The following is a 22,344-nucleotide window of genomic DNA, read 5'->3' as shown; positions in this document are numbered from 1 at the left end:
GAAAACTGTTTGGAGAAAGACAATGCATCATGCTCCCCACCGGCAATATGTGACTTGTTTCAGGAAACTAGGTGTATGTCACGCGTCACTACTTCACACGAGAGGCATTTGAACATAAACATAACTTTTTTTAATCAAAATGTGTTTTTTGGCAGAAATGCCTTCTGGAACATGTGAACTTAACAACCAACATGTATGCCATCTGTAAATATGAATACAATTGTTAAATGGCGAGCCTAGTTGGTTTAGCCACAGGAAAAGACTAGAACCTTCCAGCTAGCAATGATTGGCTGAGATAATGGATGGCCTGGACATGCCGAGAGAGGAGCTGCGATTGGTCTACCATGTAGAACGCTTCAGTCTAACTCAAGGGCTGCTCAGTATGTGTAGGTAATCCTTTCTAACATAACTTTTTTTGAAAGAGATCACAAATAACTGCAAAAGTGTTCCTCTACACTTTCTGGAGGACAGTTTTGAAATCAGTAGAATTTCCGGTGGAAGCAGAGTAGGATAGCTAAGGAGGTGAGAAATTCTGGCATCTGATATGCGGGTGGAGTCGAAAAGAGAACACACAGAAGGCTGTTGTATGAAACACCCATCTCTGGATTATATTGTAATGGCTCCCGAGTGGAGCAGCAGTCTTAGGCACTGCATCTAAGTGCTAGAGGCATTATAATAGACCCTGGTTCGATCCCAGGCTGTGATCGGGAGACCCATAGGGCGGCACATAATTGGCCCAGCGTCGTCCGGGTTAGGGGAGGGTTTGGCCGAGGTAGGCCATCATTGTAAATAAGAATTTGTTCTAAACTGACTTGCCTAGTTAATTAAATACAAAAATAAGGGCAACCATGGCATCCGTGACAGAGAAGGAGAAGCATGCATCCATGTAAGAGCATCTATCTAGCTACATTTTCAGATTTTAAACATTTAAGTTAAAGCGCATTGTTCCTCCACTTAACTGGCTGGCTCGTTAGCTAACATTAAGTGTATGATCTGTGTAGTAACATTATTCATATCTCAGAGCCATTTGCATTGCTAGTTATATAGCCTAATGTTAGCTAACTAGCTAGCTAGCTAGCTAGCTAGCTAACTAATAGTTGATTAGCTTCCTGCAGATTCATGCATGGTATTAACATTATGAGTTGGGATTACAGTTAATTGTTTAGCTAGCTGGCTAGCTAGCTAGCTACATGTCTAAACAAAAGACTCCACTATGCAAGGTACCATTTCATGTGCATGTGAAACTTTGATTTTATTTCATATAGTGTGTGTTTACCAGAGACGGTAATGTGAAGAACAACATGAATCAAATTAGGATATAACGTTAGGCCAACGAAAGTGTCCAAGTTCTAAAATGATCCAGTAGAATGCCCTGCTTTTGTTTCGAGACTCACAGCCGTAGGCTATTTTCTGTAATTAGCTTGCTATAAACTTTTAAATAATTATCTTGGTGTGAGTTTATTTTTCTGTAATAATTAATACAAATTAGCTAAAAGTTATGACGTTGTCAACTATATGATGTGGCAATTATTTGAACTGGCTAGCCAGCTAACAAGCTAGAATTTTATATATATATATATATATATATATATATATATATATATATATATATACACACATATATATATACACACACACACACACATACATACATATACACAGTGGGGCAAAAAAGTATTTAGTCAGCCACCAATTGTGCAAGTTCTCCCACTGAAAAAGATGAGGCCTGTAATTTATCATAGGTACACTTCAACTGTGACAGACAAAATGAGGAAAAAAATTCCAGAAAATCACATTGTAGGATTTTTTATGAATTTATTTGCAAATTATGGTGGAAAATAAGTATTTGGTCAATACTTTGTTATATACCCTTTGTTGGCAATGACAGAGGTCAAACACTTTCTGTAAGTCTTCACAAGGTTTTCACACACTGTTGCTGGTATTTTGGCCCATTCCTCCATGCAGATCTCCTCTAGAGCAGTGATGTTTTGGGGCTGTTGCTGGGCAACACAGACTTTCAACTCCCTCCAAAGAATTTCTATGGGGTTGAGATCTGGAGACTGGCTAGGCCACTCCAGGACCTTGAAATGCTTCTTACGAAGCCACTCCTTCATTGCCCTGGCGGTGTGTTTGGGATCATTGTCATGCTGAAAGACCCAGCCATGTTTCATCTTCAATGCCCTTGCTGATGGAAGGAGGTTTTCACTCAAAATCTCACGATACATGGCCCCATTCATTCTTTCCTTTACACGGATCAGTCGTCCTGGTCCCTTTGCAGAAAAACAGCCCCAAAGCATGATGTTTCCACCCCCATGCTTCACAGTAGGTATGGTGTTCTTTGGATGCAACTCAGCATTCTTTGTCCTCCAAACACGACGAATTGAGTTTTTACCAAAAAGTTATATTTTGTTTTCATCTGACCATATGACATTCTCCTTCTGGATCATCCAAATGCTCTCTAGCAAACTTCAGACAGGCCTGGACATGTACTGGCATAAGCAGGGGGACACGTCTGGCACTGCAGGATTTGAGTCCCTGGCGGCGTAGTGCGTTACTGATGGTAGGCTTTGTTACTTTGATTCCAGCTCTCTGCAGGTCATTCACTAGGTCCCCTCGTGTGGTTCTGGGATTTTTGCTCACCGTTCTTGTGATCATTTTGACCCCACGGGGTGAGATCTTGCGTGGAGCCCCAGATCGAGGGAGATTATCAGTGGTCTTGTATGTCTTCCATTTCCTAATAATTGCTCCCAAGGTTGATTTCTTCAAACCAAGCTGCTTACCTATTGCAGATTCAGTCTTCCCAGCCTGGTGCAGGTCTACAATTTTGTTTCTGGTGTCCTTTGACAGCTCTTTGGTCTTGGCCATAGTAGAGTTTGGAGTGTGACTGTTTGAGGTTGTGGACAGGTGTCTTTTATACTGATAACAAGTTCAAACAGGTTCCATTAATACAGGTAAAGAGTGGAGGACAGAGGAGCCTCTTAAAGAGGAAGTTACAGGTCTGTGAGAGCCAGAAATATTGCTTGTTTGTAGGTGACCAAATACTTATTTTCCACCATAATTTGCAAATAAATAAATAAAAAATCCTACAATGTAATTTTCTGGATTTTTTTTTCTTCATTTTGTCTGTCATAGTTGAAGTGTACCTATGATGAAAATTACAGGCCTCTCATCTTTTTAAGTGGGAGAACCCGCACAATTGGTGGCTGACTAAATACTTTTTTGCCCCACTGTGTGTGTGTGTGTGTGTGTGTGTGTGTGTGTATATATATAAGTTTAGAAAGTTGCTTTTAGTTGCCTGGTTTGCTATATTGACATATACTAAATTCATTTTATAAAGGATGGGTTTATTGGTGTTAAAATACACCAGTTATACTATTTTGGGCCACCAGGCTGCTGATGCATGTGAATCCTTATAAGAGATGGGTGGGGCTAAGACTTAAGAGGGTATGCTGAATGGGTGTAGACAAAGAAGAGCTCTACAGTACGTGTACCAAAACATTTAAGGGCCATTTTCTCAAAAGTTGATAAACTTTCAAAGCAGAATTACTTTCACATTGTTCCTCAACTGTATGATATACTATTTTCTAGCTCTTAGTCTCTACTTATCCAATGTAAAAAACACCATTTCAAATTTTGCTACCTAAGAGCTAGGCGGTCACATATCCAGTCTCTCTCATTCTAGCTGTAAAAAATAAACTTTTCTTAAAAACCATATATCTTTGGTTTAAAAAGGGCTCCAAGGGTTCCAACCTTAAATAAAGGTTGTTAAAAAGTTGTACAGCTCATTTATAGTTTCTCGGGCAGTTAACTCATCCCTCGGTGACAAAAAAACTATTTTCATTACAAAGGAGGAGAGGATAGGAGCAGGAATTGCTAGCTATGTAGTGTAGCTGCCTGGGCCTGAGGCTACAGATGGGAGCTATTTACTCCCTCCCTGTCTCAGTGTTGGGATAAACACAGCTCTGCCTAGTTTTATTTTAAGGCTTACTGCCCAAAAAAAGACCCTCTTTCATAATTACTCTAATTATAATGCTGGGCTTTATTATATTCCATTTGCAGCACTCTACTTCCGATTCCAGAGTGTAAACACCCAAAACTATCCACCCACAAGTCCAGGCAGCCATTACAGTACTGGAATTCAGCCCAAATAAACATTTTTCAGGATTCTATTTCAGTGACTCTATTCCATTTTTTTTCAGCTTGTGCAACAAATAGGTAGCCTACGAAAAAGCAACTTAGAAGTTAGCTATCTGAGCTTTACAAGAATATAAAAGAGTAGATACTGAGAGCATACAGCGAAATGTCTCCCGGGTTACAAATGCAGCCCTGTCAAGTTAGATCCAGTTAGGCTCACTACATTACATCAAATACAGGGAAATGGGAGGGGGCTACACAGACTACAAAGGGAAAAACTTCAAACACTGGAAAAGTCTCCAGATTATTGCACAGCTACAGAGATCAGGGGAATTAAAGAATTACTGGTCAAATGGAGTGCTTGTAAAATAAATAACTACATCTCATCTCTAAATCCATCTACGGACGTAAATTAATAATAAAAAAGGCCAGCATATGACCCATTTGAAAAGGGTCTGGGATAAGAGCCAGTAAAATATATTGTGGTTCATTTTGACTAGAAAACATGATGAAGAGAAATGTGACACACAAGAAGACATACATTTAGGTGATGGACTGGCGCCATATATGTGTATATTTTAAAAGAGGCCAGGCAGGAGCCTTACCTTCATCAGGGATGGCAGGCCGGGCCTGGGATGGTAAAATGTGGGCAAGCAAGGCCAGAACCACCAGCGTACTCCGCACCGCCAACATCCTGTGAGGGCCGCTACAGCTGTTGATTGCTCTGTGAATGGAATGCCATCGGGACCGCTGGGGAATCAGCACTGAGCCAGTCACTGTGCCAACCTGGAGGAACAAAAACACCACAAGGTGAAACTGTGCTCACAACTGAGGCATGTCAAACACAAATGCAAAGTTATGAGCCTTCGTTGAGTGCCTTGCATAAAACGAGAGCTTTGAGAGTTGGCGTGCGGAGGAAGAGTAGATGCTGAGCTGTGCTGAAACACTCAGACGGATTTCTCACAAGGGATCTATTGCATTTCATGCCAAACTCACTCATTATTCATGTAAAGACTAACACTGCACAATTGAGCATGAACAAGTACAGCAGATGTTTTAAACAGCATTGTTGGTTAATAAGGTCTTGTAAGTAAGCATTTCATGGTAAGGTATAATACACCTGTTGTATTCGGCGTTGTATGTGACAAATAAAGTTTGATTTGATTAGTTTTTTTAATCCATTTTTGGACAGCATGATTTTGAATTTCAAATGAGCTTGGTGGTTTGCATTTTTTGCAAATGCAGATAATCCCAGTGATAAAAAAATACAAACAAAGCATGCATCAGATTGTTCAGGTATTACAAAATAAACAAGTGAAATTGTATTACGTAGTTCTAAAGTAAGAACAAAAGAAACAAAAAAAAGAAGCATGATACATTTTCATGGTCTGTACGTAATAGTATTACTACATACAAACCCTGGGAGGCGAGTTTCAAATGTTTCACTGTCAAACTCATACAGCTAGTCTCTAATTACACAGAGGAAAAAGGTTATTTTAACACACATTGTAACAAAAAAGTATTTCTATGCAACAGTATCTAAAAACCCTTTCTTCACAACCAGTAACTTTAAATAAGCGTGTTCTAAAAAAAAAAGGCTACAATGAATGTTAGTCATCTTCTTGCCAAGATACAACAAGGACGATACAATTAAGAATGAAGAGAGGAAACAAAAAGGTGAATTCCTATAGGGATTCATGAAAGGCGATAGATAACTGGGCAAGCAGAGCTCATGTCACAGACAGGGGGAGGGGGAGGGGGGTAATCCCAAGAGCATTGAGAGTTTTGCTCCCCCATGGCTGTCGATGGCATAATGAAGCTGAGGACGTGTTGTAAATAGACACGCTGCTGTGGGTGACCCTCACATGCACATCTGCTCGCCCCATCACCCTGCAGCATCTGGCCAGGGAGATTAACACTTGCCCCTAATTCCCATAATCCCCCTTTAGGAATTTGTTAAAGGACCCCAAACTCAGGGTTGTTATGCGATACCCCTGTAGAGAGGCAGCCAAGATGTAGTTTCCACACTTACAGATCTATCACCTAACAGTTGGTTTTGGCCCCAACCCCCATTTGTTCTCATGCCTGTCAAGTGGTGTGAAACAAATGCTTGTTGTAGGGTGCAGGCTTCTGAGAACTAGCCAAATTGTTGCATTAAAACAATCATGAAGTAGGCTATACACAATTAACTTACAGTTTGTCCAAAGTATCAAGCATTAAAAGACATATGGAAATATGAATCATCTCTAGAATGAATCAGCAATAAACGTGAGGAGATATAGGATGTGCCCGTGCATGTGGTAACAGTCCACATAGTTCACTTATGTAAAAGCAGGTTGGTGTGATCCAGATTCTACAGATCCAAGCAAAACAGAAAAGAATCCAATGGAAACATCCAGTGGAGGTCAGGTCATCCCCATGACTCGACAGAGGAATAATGTTCAGTCAATTCTCATGGTCTTCATAACTGTTCTCCACTTAAACATGTTCCTTGTACTGTCATCTAAAGAAATTCAATTTCACTTTCCAAGAATGGCCCAGTGTTCCGGCAGCTGAGTTGGATCAGAGGGTCCCGGGGGATAAAGGAGCTTGGTCATCACAGGCCCGTAAGCAGTGAGTCAGTGCCTGGTCAGGCTCCAAGTATCCACTTCAGCTGCCAGACAGAAGTCCACACAGCCAACCACGTTCCCCGAGCGCGACCACTACACAACCATTTAGACAACGTTTCGTGATGAAGGAACAAATGGGGTCTTCGGGGAATGAAATATGATGCAACGGCCCACTTCCAAGTTTGTCAAGTGCAACCTGTGTTTTTACTGTAGGCCTATGCTAAAAACATACCGCACAAGACACACACTAATGGTGAGTGAATGTTTTCTGAATATTACATCAATCAGAAAAACCCATCACCTTTGACAGTTATTTTTAAGTTCACATAAAAGGGATAATTGACATGGACAAAGTGTTCAGGCCTTGGTTGTGGTCTGCTCGTCTTTTCTGGAAACTTTGAGAAAAGCACACAAAATAGGAACAAGACATGAAATTAATTTATTCTCAGCATTTCCTATAACTAAGGAGAATAACAGTCATTGACATATTATGCATTGTGAGTCTGCAGCAAAGCTTGACTCGCGTAAAAATATCCTCCTCATCTCATGGATGTTACAAAAGATGTAGCCTCTGACAGTTGACACTAATATTGTTTTTATGGGTCCTTGAAATGGGACCCTAAGGCTGCTCCAATACAATTACACTGAAAGTAAGCAGACATTTATCCAAGTAAACAAAAACATTTTCTCCCAAACAATAGCTGTGGGGGGTGGGGGGAGGGGGTCACTGCTCATAGTGTCACATAGCTTCCACTGAATTTACGATCACACTGAATCCACACTAGTTGAGACAGAGATGATGGATGGATCAATGAGCAATGAAGTTTACACACGACTGGTGAGTTCTGCAAAAACAACACTTTTATAGAGAGACACAGAAATCTGAAGATAAAACGTGAAGTTATTAAGAAATCAGAATGCTCTGCCTTCACATTGACAATGAAAAGTTATGGTGCATTTATTTTCCTTCCCACCCAAACATGCAGAGACAGGGTATAAGCTCAAGCATGGCCCCGTAATTACTGTTCACTGTATCCACCAATCCATGCATGAAATTCCTTAGCTCTCCGTTTGATTCTGTAGTCAAACCCCACTAATTTCTCCACTCCCAGCGCCAGTCTACTGTGCAGATTCACCAAGCTTCTCTCCATGGGGGTTCAAGTTTAAGTTTTATTAGTACATGAAGAACCAAAAAAACAATAGGAGAGCACTACGGTGAATAAACTTAACTAAACCTATTTGTATTGCCGCACAAATTTTGGGGTATGAGTCAGTCTTCAGCATGGATAGGAGGCAATGTTATGACAACAATACAGGCCACACACAGGTGGGCATAGTTGTGGGGGAAACACACACAGTACATTGTGATGTTAAAGACTATAGGAGGGTATATTTGTCCTACAAATGTATAGCCTTCCACAAAAAACAAGAAAAGGAACATAACTCATTGAGACCTGCTGGGGCAAGATTGCCCAATTGGTCTAGCCAATATGTCTCTCTTTGGAGAAGTAATTTATCCCCTCCCCTACATGGCATCTTCGCCATTTCAATGCCCATATAACGCAAGGTACTTAGTTCAAGATTATGGCTATTGAAATGCGAGGTTGCAAATGGAGCTCTTATGCTCAAAACTCCTCGTCTTCAGTTCCCGTTTGGTCTTTCCCACATAATAAAAATAGAAGATCAAATCAAATGTATTTGTCACATGCACCGAATACAACAGGTATCAACTTCACAGTCAAATACTTACTTACAAGCCATTGTCCAACAATGGATTTTTAAAAAAGGAAATAGTAACAATAAAATAACAATGCTATATACAAGGAGTACCGGTACTGAGTCAATGTGCAGGGGTATGAGGCATTTGAGGTAATATGCACTTGTAGGTAGGGGTAAAAGTGACTACACAATCAGGATAGACAGAGTAGGAGTAGCGTATGTGGAAAGTGTGTAAGTGCGTCGACATGGACAGTACCAGACAAAAGTTTGGACACACCTACTGATTCAAGGGTTTTTCTTTATTTTTACTATTTTCTAAAATTGTAGAATAATTGCACTTGTTGGCTTCGCTCTGTGGTCCAACTCATCTGGGTTGAGGTCGGGTGATTGTGGAGGCCAGGTCACCTGATGCAGCACTCCATCACTCTCCTTCTTGGTCAAATATCACTTACACAGCATGAAGGTGTATTAGGTCATTGTCATGTTGAAAAACAAATGAGTCCCACTAAGCTTAAACCAGCTGGGATGGTGTATCGCTGCAAAATGCTGTGGTAACCATGCTGCTTACATTTTCCTAGAATTCTAAATAAATCAGACAGTGTCCCCAGCAAAGCATCCCAACACCATCACACCTCCATGCTTCAGGGTGGGAACCACACATGCAGAGATCAGCCGTTCATCTAATCTGCGTCTCACAAACACATGGTGGTTGGAACCAAAATCTAAAATTTGGACCCATCAGAACCAAAGGACAGATTTCCACCGGTCTAATGTCCATTGCTCATGTTTCTTGGCCCAAGCAAGTCTCTTTTTCTTATTGGTGTCCTTTAGTAGTGGTTTCTTTGCAGCAATTTGGCCATGAAGGCCTGATTCACACAGTCTCCTCTGAACAGTTGATGGTGAGATGTGTCTTGAACTCTGTGAAGCATTTATTTGGGTGCAGTTAACTCTAATGGACTTATTAACTCTGGGTCTTCCTTTCCTGTGGCGGTCCTCATGAAAGCCAGTTTCATCATAGCCATTGATGGTTTTTGTGGGTGCACTCAAAGTTCTTGAAATTGTCTTAAAAGTAATGGACTGTCACATTTCTCTTTGCTTATTTAAGCTGTTCTTGCCATAATATAGATTTGGTCTTTTACCAAATAGGGCTATCTTCTGTATACCACCCCTACCATGTCACAACAAAACTGATTGGCTCAAACGCATTAAGAAGGAAAGAAATTCCACAAATTAACTTTTATCAAGGCACTCCTGTTAATTGAAATGCATTCCAGGTGACTACCTCATGAAGCTGGTTGAGAGAATGCCAAGAGCGTGCAAAGCTGTCATTAAGGCAGAGGGTGGCTACTTTGAAGAATCTCAAATATATTTTGATTTGTTTAACACTTTTTTGGTTACTACATGATTCCATATGGCTTATTTCACATATAGTAAAAAAATAAAAATAAAAATTAAACCTGGAATGAGTAGCTGTGTCCAAACTTCTGACTGGTACTGTATGTGGGAGTGTGTGTGGTGTCAATATGCATGTGTGTGTTTTATGTTTGAGTGTATGTGTGAGCGTGTGTGTATGTTGGTTTAGTATATGTGAGAGTGTGGGTAGTCTGGAGAGTGTGCATAGAGCAAGTTTTTTTTTAAAGAGTCAATGCAACAACAAAAAAAGGAGTTCAACACAAATAGTCCAGGTAACCATTTGATTAACTGTTCAGCAGTGTTATGGCTTTGGGGTAGAAGCTGTTCAGGAGCCTTTTGGACCCCAGACTAAACCCTTCAGTACCACTTGCTATGCGGTAGCAGAGAGAACAGCCCATGAATTGGGTAACTGGAGTCTGAACAGTTTTAGGGCCTTCCTCTGACACTGCCTGGTATATAGATCCTGGATGGCAGGGAGCGCCTTGCAGTTAGATGTCAACCAGTTGCCATACCAAAGGGTGATGCAGCCAGTCAAAATGCTCGCAATGGTGCAGCAGTAGAACTTTGAGGATCTGAGGGCCCATGACAAATATTTTCAGCCTCCTGAGGGGGAAGAGGTATAGTCGTGCCCTCTTCATGACTGTGTTGGTGTGTTTGGACCATGATAGGTCCTTAGTGATGTAGACACAGAGGAACTTGAAGCTTTCGACCCACTCCACTACAGCACAGTCGATGCGAACGGGGGCATGCTCGGCCCTCCATTTTCTGTAGTCCACAATCAGCTCTTTTGTCTTGCTGACATTGAGGGAGAAGTTGGCGTCCTGGCACCACTCCTGCCAGGTTCCTGACCTCCTTCCTGTAGGCCGTCTCATCGTCATCGGTGATCAGGCCGACCACCGTTGTGTCGTCGGCAAGCTTAATGATGGTATTGGAGTCATGCAAGACCACGTAGTCGTGGGTGAACAAGAAGTAGCATGCCCATCTGAGAGGCCCCCGTGTTGAGAGTTAGCATGGCGGATGTGTTGTTTGCCTACCCTTACCACATGGGGATGGGCCGTAAAGAAGTCTTGGATTCAGTTGCAGAGGGAGGTGTTTAGTTTCAGGGTCCTTAGCTTAGTGATGAGCTTGGAGGGCACTACGGTGTTGAAGACTGAGCTGTAGTCAATGAACAGCATTCTCAAGTAGGTGTTCCTTTTGTCCATGTGGGAAAGGGCAGTGTGGAGTACAATAGAGATTGCGTCATCTCTAGATCTGTTGGGGCGATATGCAAATTGGAATGGATCCAGGGTGTCTGGGATGATGGTGTTGATGTGAGCCATGATCAGCCTTTGAAAGCATTTCATGGCTACAGATGTTCGCTCTAAGAGGTGATGGTCATTTAGACATGTTATCTTGGCATTCTTGGGCACAGAGACAAACTTCCGGTTGGATTTTTTAAGCAGGAATCAGGGGGATAGAGTTATGGTCAGATTTACCAAATGGAGGGCGAGGGAGAGATTCGTATGGATCTCTATGCGTGGAGTAGTGATCTACAGTTTTTCACCTCTAGTTGCACAGGTGACATGCTGGTAGAAATTAGGTAAAATGGATTTAAGTTTTCCTACATTAAAATTACCGGCCACTAGGAGCGCCGCCTCTGGGTGAGCATTTTCTTGTTTGCTTATGGCACTATACAGCTTGTTGAGGGCGGTCTTAGTGCCAGCATCAGTTTATGGTGGTAAATAGACCACTAAGTAAATAGTATTGTCTACAGCTTATCAAGAGGTATTCTCCTGATTGGAGCAGAAACTCGAAACTTCATTAATATTAAAGATTGAGCACCAGCTGTTAACAAAGAGACACCCCCCCAACCTTACCTGAATCTGCCTTTCTGTCCTGCCGATGTATAGAAAAACAGCTGTGTATATGTTTTCCATGTTCAGCCATGACTCTGAAAAGCACTGGATATTACAGTTCTTCAGGTCACGTTGATAGGATAGTCTCAAGCGGCACTCGTCTAGTTTATTCTCCAATGACTGCACGTTCGTCAATGGAACGGAGGCTAGAGGTGGTTTATCCACTTGCCAACGTAGACTCGTCAGGTATCCTGCACGCCAGACTGTAACGCCTTTTTTTTTTTTGAGTGTCAGGGATTTGGGCCTGGTAGTGGATGAGCAGTTTGTTCTTCGCTTCCGACTCATTGAAATAGAGATCTTCATCCAAATCGAGGATAGTGATCACTGTTGATGTCCAGAAGCTCTTTACAGTCATAGGAAACAATGTCGGGAACTTATGTACATAAAAAGGTAAGATCAGCGGAAAAAAACTTCACAAAATAACACAATTGGCCAGGAGCCCGTAAAAAGACTGCTGTGTCATTCAGGAACACTTAAGGAGATATACAACATATTTAATGTTACAGGTTATTCAACCTCAAACCTTTCTCCTGTCAGCCGAATAGAATGGATAAGAGAGCTCCCTCAGATCATGCCATAACAGTGAACGTAGTTGTGACAGGGAAAATTGCCACCTAGAATGATAGACATGAAATGCTATGCTTTTTTGGGGGGTGCAAATCTGACCTTAAGCAATTCCTTAAATTTGGGGCTCTTTTATAGGAAAAACCTCAGGACGGATTCAAATGCTTTACCAAAACTGGGGTCGCTGTGAAATAATGCGCCAATTTCTATTAACGGGGCGGCAGGGTAGCCTAGTGGTTAGAGCATTGGACTAGTAACTGGAAGTTTGCAAGTTCAAACCCCCGAACTGACAAGGTACAAATCTGTCGTTCTGCCCCTGAACAGGCAGTTAACCCACTGTTCCTAGGCTGTCATTGAAAATAATAATTTGTTCTTAACTGACTTGCCTAGTTAAATAAAGGTTAAATAAATAAAATTAACCACTTCCTTGATCGACCAGGAAATGGGACTGTAGGTGGACAACAAAGTTGTAGAGGGAGGAATTCCTTTCAAGTGGTTGCAATAATGCATTGTAATGTATGTGTGCAGCATGTATGAGTGCCTTCAGAAAGTATGCATACTCTTTGACTTATTCCACATTATCTTGTTACAGCCTGAATTCAAAAATTTTTAAATATATTTTCTCACCCATCTACACACAACACTCCATAATGACAAAGTGAAAATATGCTAGATTTATTGACAATTTAATACAGAAATATCCCATTTACAAAAGTATTCAAACCCCTGAATCACCTTGGCAGCGCTTACAGCTGTGAGTCTTTCTGGGTACATTTCTAAGAGCTTTCCACACCTGGATTGTACAATAGTTGCACATTATTCTTTCGAAAATTCTTTAAGTTCTGTCAAGTTGGTTGTCGATCATTGCTAGACAGCCAATTTTAAGTCTTTCCATAGATTTTCAAATCGATTTAAGTCCAAACTAACTAGGCCACTCAGGAACATTCAATGTACTATTTGGTATGTAACTCCAGTGTAGATTTGCCCATGTGTTTTAGGTTATTGTCAAGCTGAAAGGTGAATTTGTCTACCAGTATCTTTTGGAAAGCAGACAGAACCAAGTTTTCCTCTAGGATTTTGCCTGTGCTTAGCTCTATTCTGTTTTATGCCAAATCCCTCCCTAGTCCTTGCCGATTACTTTTATACCCTTATTTTACCAGGTAAGTTGAATGAGAACACATTCTCATTTACAGCAACGACCTGGGGAATAGTTACAGGGGAGAGGAGGTGGGATGAATAAGCCAAATGGAAGTTCGGGATGATTAGGTTGCCATGATGGTATGAGGGCCAGATTGGGAATTTAGCCAGGACACGGGGGTTAACAACCCTACTCTTACAATAAGTGCCATGCCATCTTTAGCTACCACAGTCAGGACACCAGTTTAACGTCCCATCCGAAAGAAGGCACCTTATATAGAGCAATGCCCCCAATCACTGCCCCGGGGAATTGGGATAATTATTTATTTTTTAGACCAGAGGAAAGAGTGCCTCCTAAGGACCCTCCAACACCACTTCCAGCAGCATCTGGTCTCCCATCCAGGGACCAACCCTGCTTAGCTTCAGAGAGAAGCCATCAGTGGGATGTAGGGTGCTATGTTGCTGGCTAAAGCATACCCATAACATGCAGCCACCACCATGCTTGAAAATATGAATGTGGTACTCAGTGATGTGTTGCTGAATTTGGATTTCCAAACATAATGCTTTGTATTCAGGACAAAGACAATTTATTTTCCCGTTTATATTGCAGTTTTACTTTAGTGCCTTAATGCAAACAGGATGTATGTTTTGGAATAGTTGTATTCCTTACAGGCTTCCTTTTTTCACTCTGTCAATTAGGTTAGTATTGTGGAGTAACTACAATGTTGTAGATCCATCCTCAGTTCTCTTATTACATCCATAAAACTCTGTAACCATTTTAAAGTCACCATTGGCCTCATGGTGAAATCCCTGAGTGGTTTCCTTCCTCTCCGGCAACTGAGTTAGGAAGGACACCTGTATCTTTGTAGTGACTGGGTGTATTGATACACCATCCAAACTGTAATTAATAATTCACCTTGCTCAAAGGGATATTCAATGTCTGCATCGTCTTTGTTTGTTTTACCTATCTACCAATAGATGCTCTGCTTTGCAAGGAAAACCTCCCTGGTCTTTGTGGTTGAATTTGTGTTTGAAATTCACTTTCTCGACTAAGGGGCTTACAGATAAATGTATGTTTGGGGTACAAAGAGGTGGTAGTGATTAAAAAAGTCATGTTAAACACTATTGCATACCGAGTGAGTCCATGCAACTTAAGCTCATTTTTACTCTTGAACTTATTTAGGCTTGCCATAACAAAAGGGGTTGAATATTTATTGACTCAAGAAATGTCAGCTTCTCATTTTGTATTAATTTGTAAAATCAGAATTCCATTTTGACATTATGGGCAATTGTGTGTAGGCCAGTGACACAAGATCTATATTTAACCCATTTAAAATGCAGGCTGTAACAACAAAATGTGGAAAAAGTCAAGGGGTGTGAATACTTTCTGAAGGCACTGTATGTCTAGGTGTGTGTGTGTGTGCTAAGGTGCAGGGAGTCAGTGCAGGTGCTCAGATCAACCCGATAGTAAGGGAGTGAACAGCTTGTGGCTGGGTCCTTGATGATGCTATTGGGCTTCCTCAGGCACCATTTTGTGTAATGTCTTGGATGGGTGGGAACACGACCACAGTGATATAATGAACCTTCGTCACCACCCGCTGGAGGGCCTTGCGGTCATGGACAGAGCAATTCCCGTACCAGGCTGTGATGCAACGGGTCAGGACACTCTCGATGGTGCAGTAGTAGTATTTGGAGAGGACCTGGCTGGCATGCCAAATTTCTTCAGCCACTTTAGGAAGTAAAGGCACTGTTGCGCCCTCCCGACAAGAGTGGTGGTGTTGTTGGTCCATGTCAAATCCTCGGTGATGTGGACTTTCTCAACTGCAGTCCCATTGATATGGACCAGGGCGTATTCCCTCCTCTTCTTCCTGTAGTCAACAATCAACTCCTTTGTTTTGCTGATGTTGAGGGAGAGGTTGTTGTCCTGGCACCACAATGCCAGTTCACTTACCTTCTCCCTATAGGCTAACTCGTTGTTGTTGGTTTTCATGCCTACAACCATGTTGTTGTCAGTTCAATTTTGAGGACTTAAATGTGTCAAATACACCCAGTTATGATGCTTTCACATGGCAGCAGCATTCACATTTGTTAGGTCCTTCGAATTTTCCCAAGTGTACAACTATTTTTAGTTATTATGCACATTCATTATTGTATTGTAGCTGATCTCCATTTCAAAAGATGTGTAACTTCAGTCTATGTTTTCATATACACAGAGTAAACCAAACATTAGAAACACTACCATACCCCATTCAAAAGGCACTTAAATATTTTGTCTTGCCCATTCACCCTCTGAGTGGCACACATACATAATCCATGTCTCAATTGTCTCCAGGCTTAAAAATCCTTATTTAACCTGTCCCCTCCCCTTCATCTACACTGATTGAAGTGGATTTAACAAGCGACATCAATAAGGGATCATAACTTTCACCTGTATTCACCTAGTCAGTGTTCTTAATGTTTCGTAAACTCAGTGTAAGTTATACATAATCTACATTCGAGAACATATTGCTAAGTTATTTAACGCCACAACTTTCCACATCAACAGCAAGCAACAATAATGATGTGCCAACCCAGCAGCCCAGTAAATTAGAGGAGGCAGGAAAACTCTTAACTCCCTTTCCTACAGCTCAACAGAACAACTGTTTTCCTGGTGAACTCCTTAAGGGAATGCCTCTTAGCTCAACCATCCATTCTCTCCCTCTTATTTCAAAACAACTTGGAGTAACATTTTAGGGTGTATTGACACTATCCATTCGTACCCTGCTTCCAAAGAAAGGCAACATCAGCAACACTAAAATTGGCAAAGCGGGCTTTTAGGGACGGACAGATGATTTCACATAGTGAGTTTCACTGAGGTGTGTACTACAGAAAGTGAAGGGAGACATTTTAGGCCAAAAGGATGATACCCAGATGGAGTGTCATGGACATTGTCCTTTACCTTAATTCACATAGCAAGGGATGGTAGATCTCAGTCAGTTGTTTTCAAGAAGAGTCACAAGTAAGGATTCATCGGCAAACAGCACAGTCACCTGTTTGCATTGTATATGCTATTCTCCCAGTAAGTATGTACCCCTACCTGGGACTGACAACCGAGGGGCCGAAATCAAAACCTGTAACTGAAACCTCTAAGCAGTGTTCTTGTACAGCAAGAAAGCCTAATTCAACCAATAAGCATTTGAGAGTATGTTTGTAAGTGGCTCTGGTTAAGAGCGTATGCTAAATGTAAATGTTTGTTTCGCACTAAACACTTTTTTGGTGTACATTCAACATGTGCATTCTTGCCACTGCGTGTCATTTTTGACTGAGCTCATTCTCGAAAACCCGTTTATAGTTTTCTTGTTTTTGTTTAACAGAACACCTCTGGAGTACTGAAGCATCTTTCCCCTAAAAAAAACTATCCAAAGATGCTGAACCTGAGGGAGATAGACTATGATGGTGTAGTGACTTGGCTGGTGTAAATCAGGATTCTTCCCTCTTGAAAAGATGTTAGGATGGGTGATGACTTCATGACTCCACTGGAAATGTTGCAGAGAAAAGAAGTGATGTGCTATATAGAGAGAGAGCAGGAGCATGGTGGTCCCCTTCCTCTGATTTCTTCTAAAGCAAAAGGTGACCCATCTACCTTTAAAGTATGACACCCCTCTCATTTTTTAAAGGTAAGGGCACCGACTTCCAATCTCGCTGGTGTAAATGAACCATGCTAAGGAAACTAAAACTGTTCTTCAGATATTCATTTCAGATGATTGGCTATTTTGAAGATGCACTCAAGCAAATTATTGCGCAAAAGTGTTTTATGTCAAAACAAGCACCGACTTGTATTTGTAATTTGTCAGTAACATAGGTGAGGGAGGAAAAGGCTATATAATATCTTTGGTAAAGCTTGGGAATGACAAACAATGATTAAATCAAACATTATAAAGAAAAGAGTGAAATACATTGCATAGCCACCATGCCCTAACATTTCTTGATTTAAAATGCAAACCGATGCACAACCCTATGTATTTACATTTCACACTGACCTAGGGTCATTTGAATCCTAATGTAAGTTTGTGTGGGCTAATTGAAGAGATCAAGCAGGAAAGTCACAATAAAATTCCAACAAATACTGACAACTTTAATGTTATCTCTCTAAGTGTTAGCAGTGGTGACTGAGCGCCCACAGATGGCAAATGAATTGCCCCCCACTCTTCCCAACCAATGAAGCACATGAAAAACAAATTAAAATACAAAAATACCACCAAATGTTAATAAATTGTCAACCGACTTCACAAGAGGGAAAACAAAATTCTAAAATCTGTGAAAAAGGGGGAAAGAAAAGCTCTAGTCGCGTCATTAGTGTCAGGGTTTGTTTCCAAACTAGAAACACATGCCCTCTAAGGACTCCATATAGGAGGGGGGTCTAGTGCTACTACAGACTGTAAAAAACACAAACAAAATGTCCTTGCTGAGACCTGTGTGTATCTGTCAAAATGTGGATACCTGATACAGATCTAAATCATGCTAGATACCTCCTTAAAAGTCATTCTAACCGCACGCTCTGTGCCGAACATGTAGCCTTAATAAGTAATGATTCCAATTCCCACCTTGAAAAAAACCTACCTTCTTGAGGGTCGACGAAACAGCCAGCGTAGAAAAATGTCGTACTCAGAGTGCGAGATTTGATGTTAAAACTTTACAAAAGCTTGAATATCCAACGTCGTTAACTTTAGCCCGTAAAGACGCTCCAGTATCAAGAGGAAACTTTTAAAAGAGGTTTGCCTTTACCCACGTTTATCCTACTTGCCTAAAATAAAATAAAATCCGCAAGGCAATCAAGAGAAAAATCGCTCCTGAGAAAAGCGTGCCCCAATCCCAGATCATAGAACTCAAAATGTCAGTAGCTACGTAGAAAGAGGAAAACATTTAGCATAGGCCTACATCGGCTACAATAAAATATGATTGAGTCTAGTTGTACTTTTGTCACAAATTTCGCCTAATCCAGTTCTAATAGATTTTAGAATCGATAGAAGATCCGTTCGTCTTTTATCATAAATCCATTTACTCACGAAGAAAAAGCAAACCGGCTCAAATATTCCTTTACTATGATTTAACTGTCCGATAGACCAGAGGGTAAATGTATAAAAAATAAAAATAATTGTGCGCTCATGCCTATCTAACTTCTCTCGACTCAGGCTTCTCCTCACCACCCCGGGTCAAATGACTGCATAGACAACGAGATTCCGGACTCGTGGAAGCCTTCCCCCTAGCATCGCATAGCAAATGCCTTTTCGCATCACTCGGATTGAAGAAACCTGGCTCCCCCTGCCATCCCATCCACAACACCGCTGTAGCGTACCCATAGAGGACTATAGTGCCCAAAAACCTATGTTAGCATGGACAGCGCCATTGATACTACTATGTGCCAGATGTTAATTACATTTTTTTAAACATTTATTTAACTAGGCAAGTCAGTTAAGAAAAAATCTTATTTACAATGACGGCCTACCTGCCTTGTTCAGGGGGAGAATGAAAGATTGTGTAACTTGTCAGCTCGGGGATTCGATCCAGGAACCTTCCGGTTATTGACCCAACACTCTAACCACTAGGCTACCTGCCGCACCAAAATACCCATTTGTGAAATTGACTTGTCATTTCAATAAGCACAGGCTACTGAATAAAATCTGGGTTTATGATTGTAATTCCATTTTGTCATGAGTTACTGAGCTAGATGCAGGTAGTTTATAGCCCCCGATAGGTCTACATCTAATTTCAGGGTCCACAATAATAATGACAATAAATGTGGAGAATGATACATTTGCGATGGAGCTGTGACCATGATCACAATTCATAACTTACAATTAATGAACTAAACATGGTCATGAATATTTGAATAATAACACAAGGCTACAACAACAATCAACTTAAATTATAGGATATTTATTAAATCCGTTTGCCAGCTCCAGGTAGGCTACACAAGTGGCACAAATTGATTTGCAATGACTCCAGCGATATCATAATTTCAACATATTTTTCGTATCAAATGGTAACGTTAGGCTACAGTAGCCTTCAATGGCATAAATAAAATGTATAGACTACTTAATGGCCAACAGATGCAAATGTGTCATTCTCCACGTTTAATGTCAGTTTCATTGTGGACTTCGCCCCATAACAGAAGCATAGAAGGGAGTCCCATAACATCCATTTCAAATGTCCACTCGCCGCGGCGGGGCTAGAGACCCAAAAACTAAGCATTCGTAAAACCCCATAACTTGATACGGGTTTCCATGAGCAGACATTAGAATGCAGTTAACTTTAAAACCAGCTCTGAGCGAATTTATCTAAAGCGCTCTAATGCACCTAATGTTGTTTTCCAATTCTTGGTCGCTGTTATTTCTTGATGCGCACGTTCATATGTTTAACGGGAAGAGGGTTGGAAATAGATGTCTCCATAATGACAATCTAAATAGCCTACGTACAACTGGTAAAAAGTTATCACGAATTGCGCAAATGACTCAGCGGCCGGCTCCAGCGCTCTCTTAACCAGTGCTCTCAACACACATACAGCCCTCCAGCCAACCCCACCAATCACTTACTCACTCACGCAGCAACAGCCAGCTCACTGACTAATAGTCAGCAGCAGCAGCAGCAGGCCACGGTGAACTACAGTACGTTACAGCCTTATTCTAAAACTGATTAAATAAATGAAACATCCTCATCAATCTACACACAATACCACACTATGTCAAAGGGGGAAAAATGTTTTTTATATATTTTTTTCAAATTTATAAAACATTAAAATCAGAAATACCTTATTTACATACATATTCGGATCCTTTGCTATGAGACTAGAAATTGAGCTCAGATGCATCCTGTTTCCATTGATCATCCTTGAAATGTTTCTTCAACTTGATTGGAATCCACCTGTGGTAAATTCATTTGATTGGACATGATTTGGAAAGGCATACACCTATCTATATAAGGTCCAGTGACAGTGCATGTCAGAGCAAAAACCAAGTCATGAGGTCAAAGGAATTGTCCATAGGGCACCAAGACAGGATTGTGTCGAGGCTAAACATCTGGGGAAGGGTTTTAAAACATTTCTGCAGCATTGAAAGTCCCCAAGAACACACTGGACTCCATTATTCTTCAATGGAAGAAGTTTAGACCCACCAAAACATTTCCTAGAGCTAGCTGCCCGGCCAAACTGAGCAATAGAGGGAGATGACCATGTTCACTCTGACAGAGCTCCAGAGTTCCTCTGTGGAGATGAGAGAACCTTCTCTGCAGCACATCACAAATCAGGCCTTTATGGTAGAGTGGCCAAACGGAAGCCACTCCTTAGTAAAAGGCACATGACAGCCTGCTTGGAGTTTGCCAAAAGGCACCTAAAGGACTCTCAGATCATGAGAAATAAGATTATCTGGTCTTATGAAACCAATATTGAACTCCTTGGCCTGAAGGCCAAGTGTCACGTCTGCAGGAAACCTGGCACCATCCCTACGGTGAAGCATGGTGGTGGAAAAACATCCCCATCATGATGTGGGGATGTTTTTCCACGGCAGGGTCTGGGAGACTAGTCAGGATCGGGGAAAGATGAACAGAGAAAAGTACAGAGAGATCCTTCATGAAAATCTGCTCCAGAGCGCTCAGGACCTCCGAATGAGGTGAAGGTTTACTTTACAACAGGACAACAGCCCTAAGCACACAGCCAAGACAACACAGGAGTGGCTTTGGGACAAGTTTCTGAATGTCCTTCAGTGGCCCAGCCAGAGCCCGGACTTGAACCTAATCAAACATCTCTGGAGAGACCTGAAAATAGCTGTGCAGCAACATTCCCCATCCAACCTGACAGAGGTTGAGAGGGTCTGCAGAGAAGAATGGGAGAAACTCCCCAAATACAGGTCTGCAAGGCTTTTAGCGTCCTACCCAAGAAGACTCTAGGCTGTAAGCACTGCCAAAGTTGCTTCAACAAAGTACTGAGTAAAGGGTCTGAATACTTATGTAAATGTGATATTTCCTCTCCTTCAACTTCAGCAAGACAAAGGAGCTGATCGAAGACTACAGGAAACGGAGGACTGAGCACGCCTCCATTCACATCGACAGGGCTGAAGTGGAGCGGGTCGAGAGCTTCAAGTTCCGTTGTGTCCACATCATTAAGTATCTATCATGGTCCAAATACACCAACACAGTTTTGAAGAGGGCACGACCACGCCTCCTCATACTCATGAGGATGAAAAGATTTGGCATGGGCCCTCAGATCATCAAAATGTTATATAGCTTCACCATTGAGAGCAACTTGACTGGCTGCATCACGGCTTGGTATGACAACTGCTTGGCATCCAATCCGCAAGGCCCTACAGAGGGTAGTGTGTACAGCACAGTACATCCCTGGGGCTGAGTTTCCTGCCATCCAGGACTTCTATACCAGCCTTCTATACCGGTGTCAGAGGAAGTCCCCAAAATGTTAAGACTCCAGCCACCCAAATCATAGACTGTTCTCTCTGCTACCGCATGGAAAGCTGTACGAATGCACCAAACCTGGAACCAACAGGACCCTGAACAGCTTCTACCCCCAAGCCAGCTTCTACCCCAGACAATCTGCATTGACTTTTTGCACTAACTATTTTGACTCATCACATACGCTGCTGCTACTGTTTACTATCTGTCAATTTATTCCTAGTTATATGTACATACTGTATGTACCTCAATGACCTCGTACCCCAGCACATTGACTTGGTACTGGTACCCCTTGTATATAGCCACATTATTGTTACTCTGTCATGACTTCCACCGAAGGTGGCTCCTCTCCCTGTTTGGGCGGCGCTCGGCGGTCGTCGTCCTCGGTCTACTAGCTGCCACCGATCCCTTTTCTTTTTCGATTGGTTTTGTCTGTC

The 22,344-nt window shown here is 41.7% G+C and overlaps 1 protein-coding gene across 7 annotated transcripts in view; it reads right to left on the bottom strand.

Annotated features, from left to right (window-relative positions):
• fgfr1a (fibroblast growth factor receptor 1a) overlaps positions 1-18,771 on the bottom strand; it is a 44,759-nt gene extending 25,988 nt beyond the window's left edge. For 3 of the 7 annotated variants that reach the window (XM_029677995.2, XM_029677998.2, XM_029678000.2), the window contains exons 1-2: positions 18,071-18,770; positions 4,740-4,920 (exon numbers count right to left, since the gene is read on the bottom strand). In XM_029677995.2, the coding sequence (XP_029533855.1) occupies positions 4,740-4,827 (88 nt within the window). In that variant the 5' untranslated portion in view covers positions 4,828-4,920; positions 18,071-18,770. Of the gene's footprint in view, positions 1-4,739; positions 4,921-18,070 lie in introns of all 7 variants that reach the window. The other 4 variants (XM_029677999.2, XM_029678002.2, XM_029677997.2 and 1 more) reach the window with 2 other exon arrangements.
• Positions 18,772-22,344: the final 3,573 nt, after the last annotated feature.

This window comes from Oncorhynchus nerka, linkage group LG13 (assembly GCF_034236695.1).
Source record: "Oncorhynchus nerka isolate Pitt River linkage group LG13, Oner_Uvic_2.0, whole genome shotgun sequence".
Taxonomy (NCBI): domain Eukaryota; kingdom Metazoa; phylum Chordata; class Actinopteri; order Salmoniformes; family Salmonidae; genus Oncorhynchus; species Oncorhynchus nerka.
This window is presented reverse-complemented; position numbering and strand designations above follow the sequence as displayed.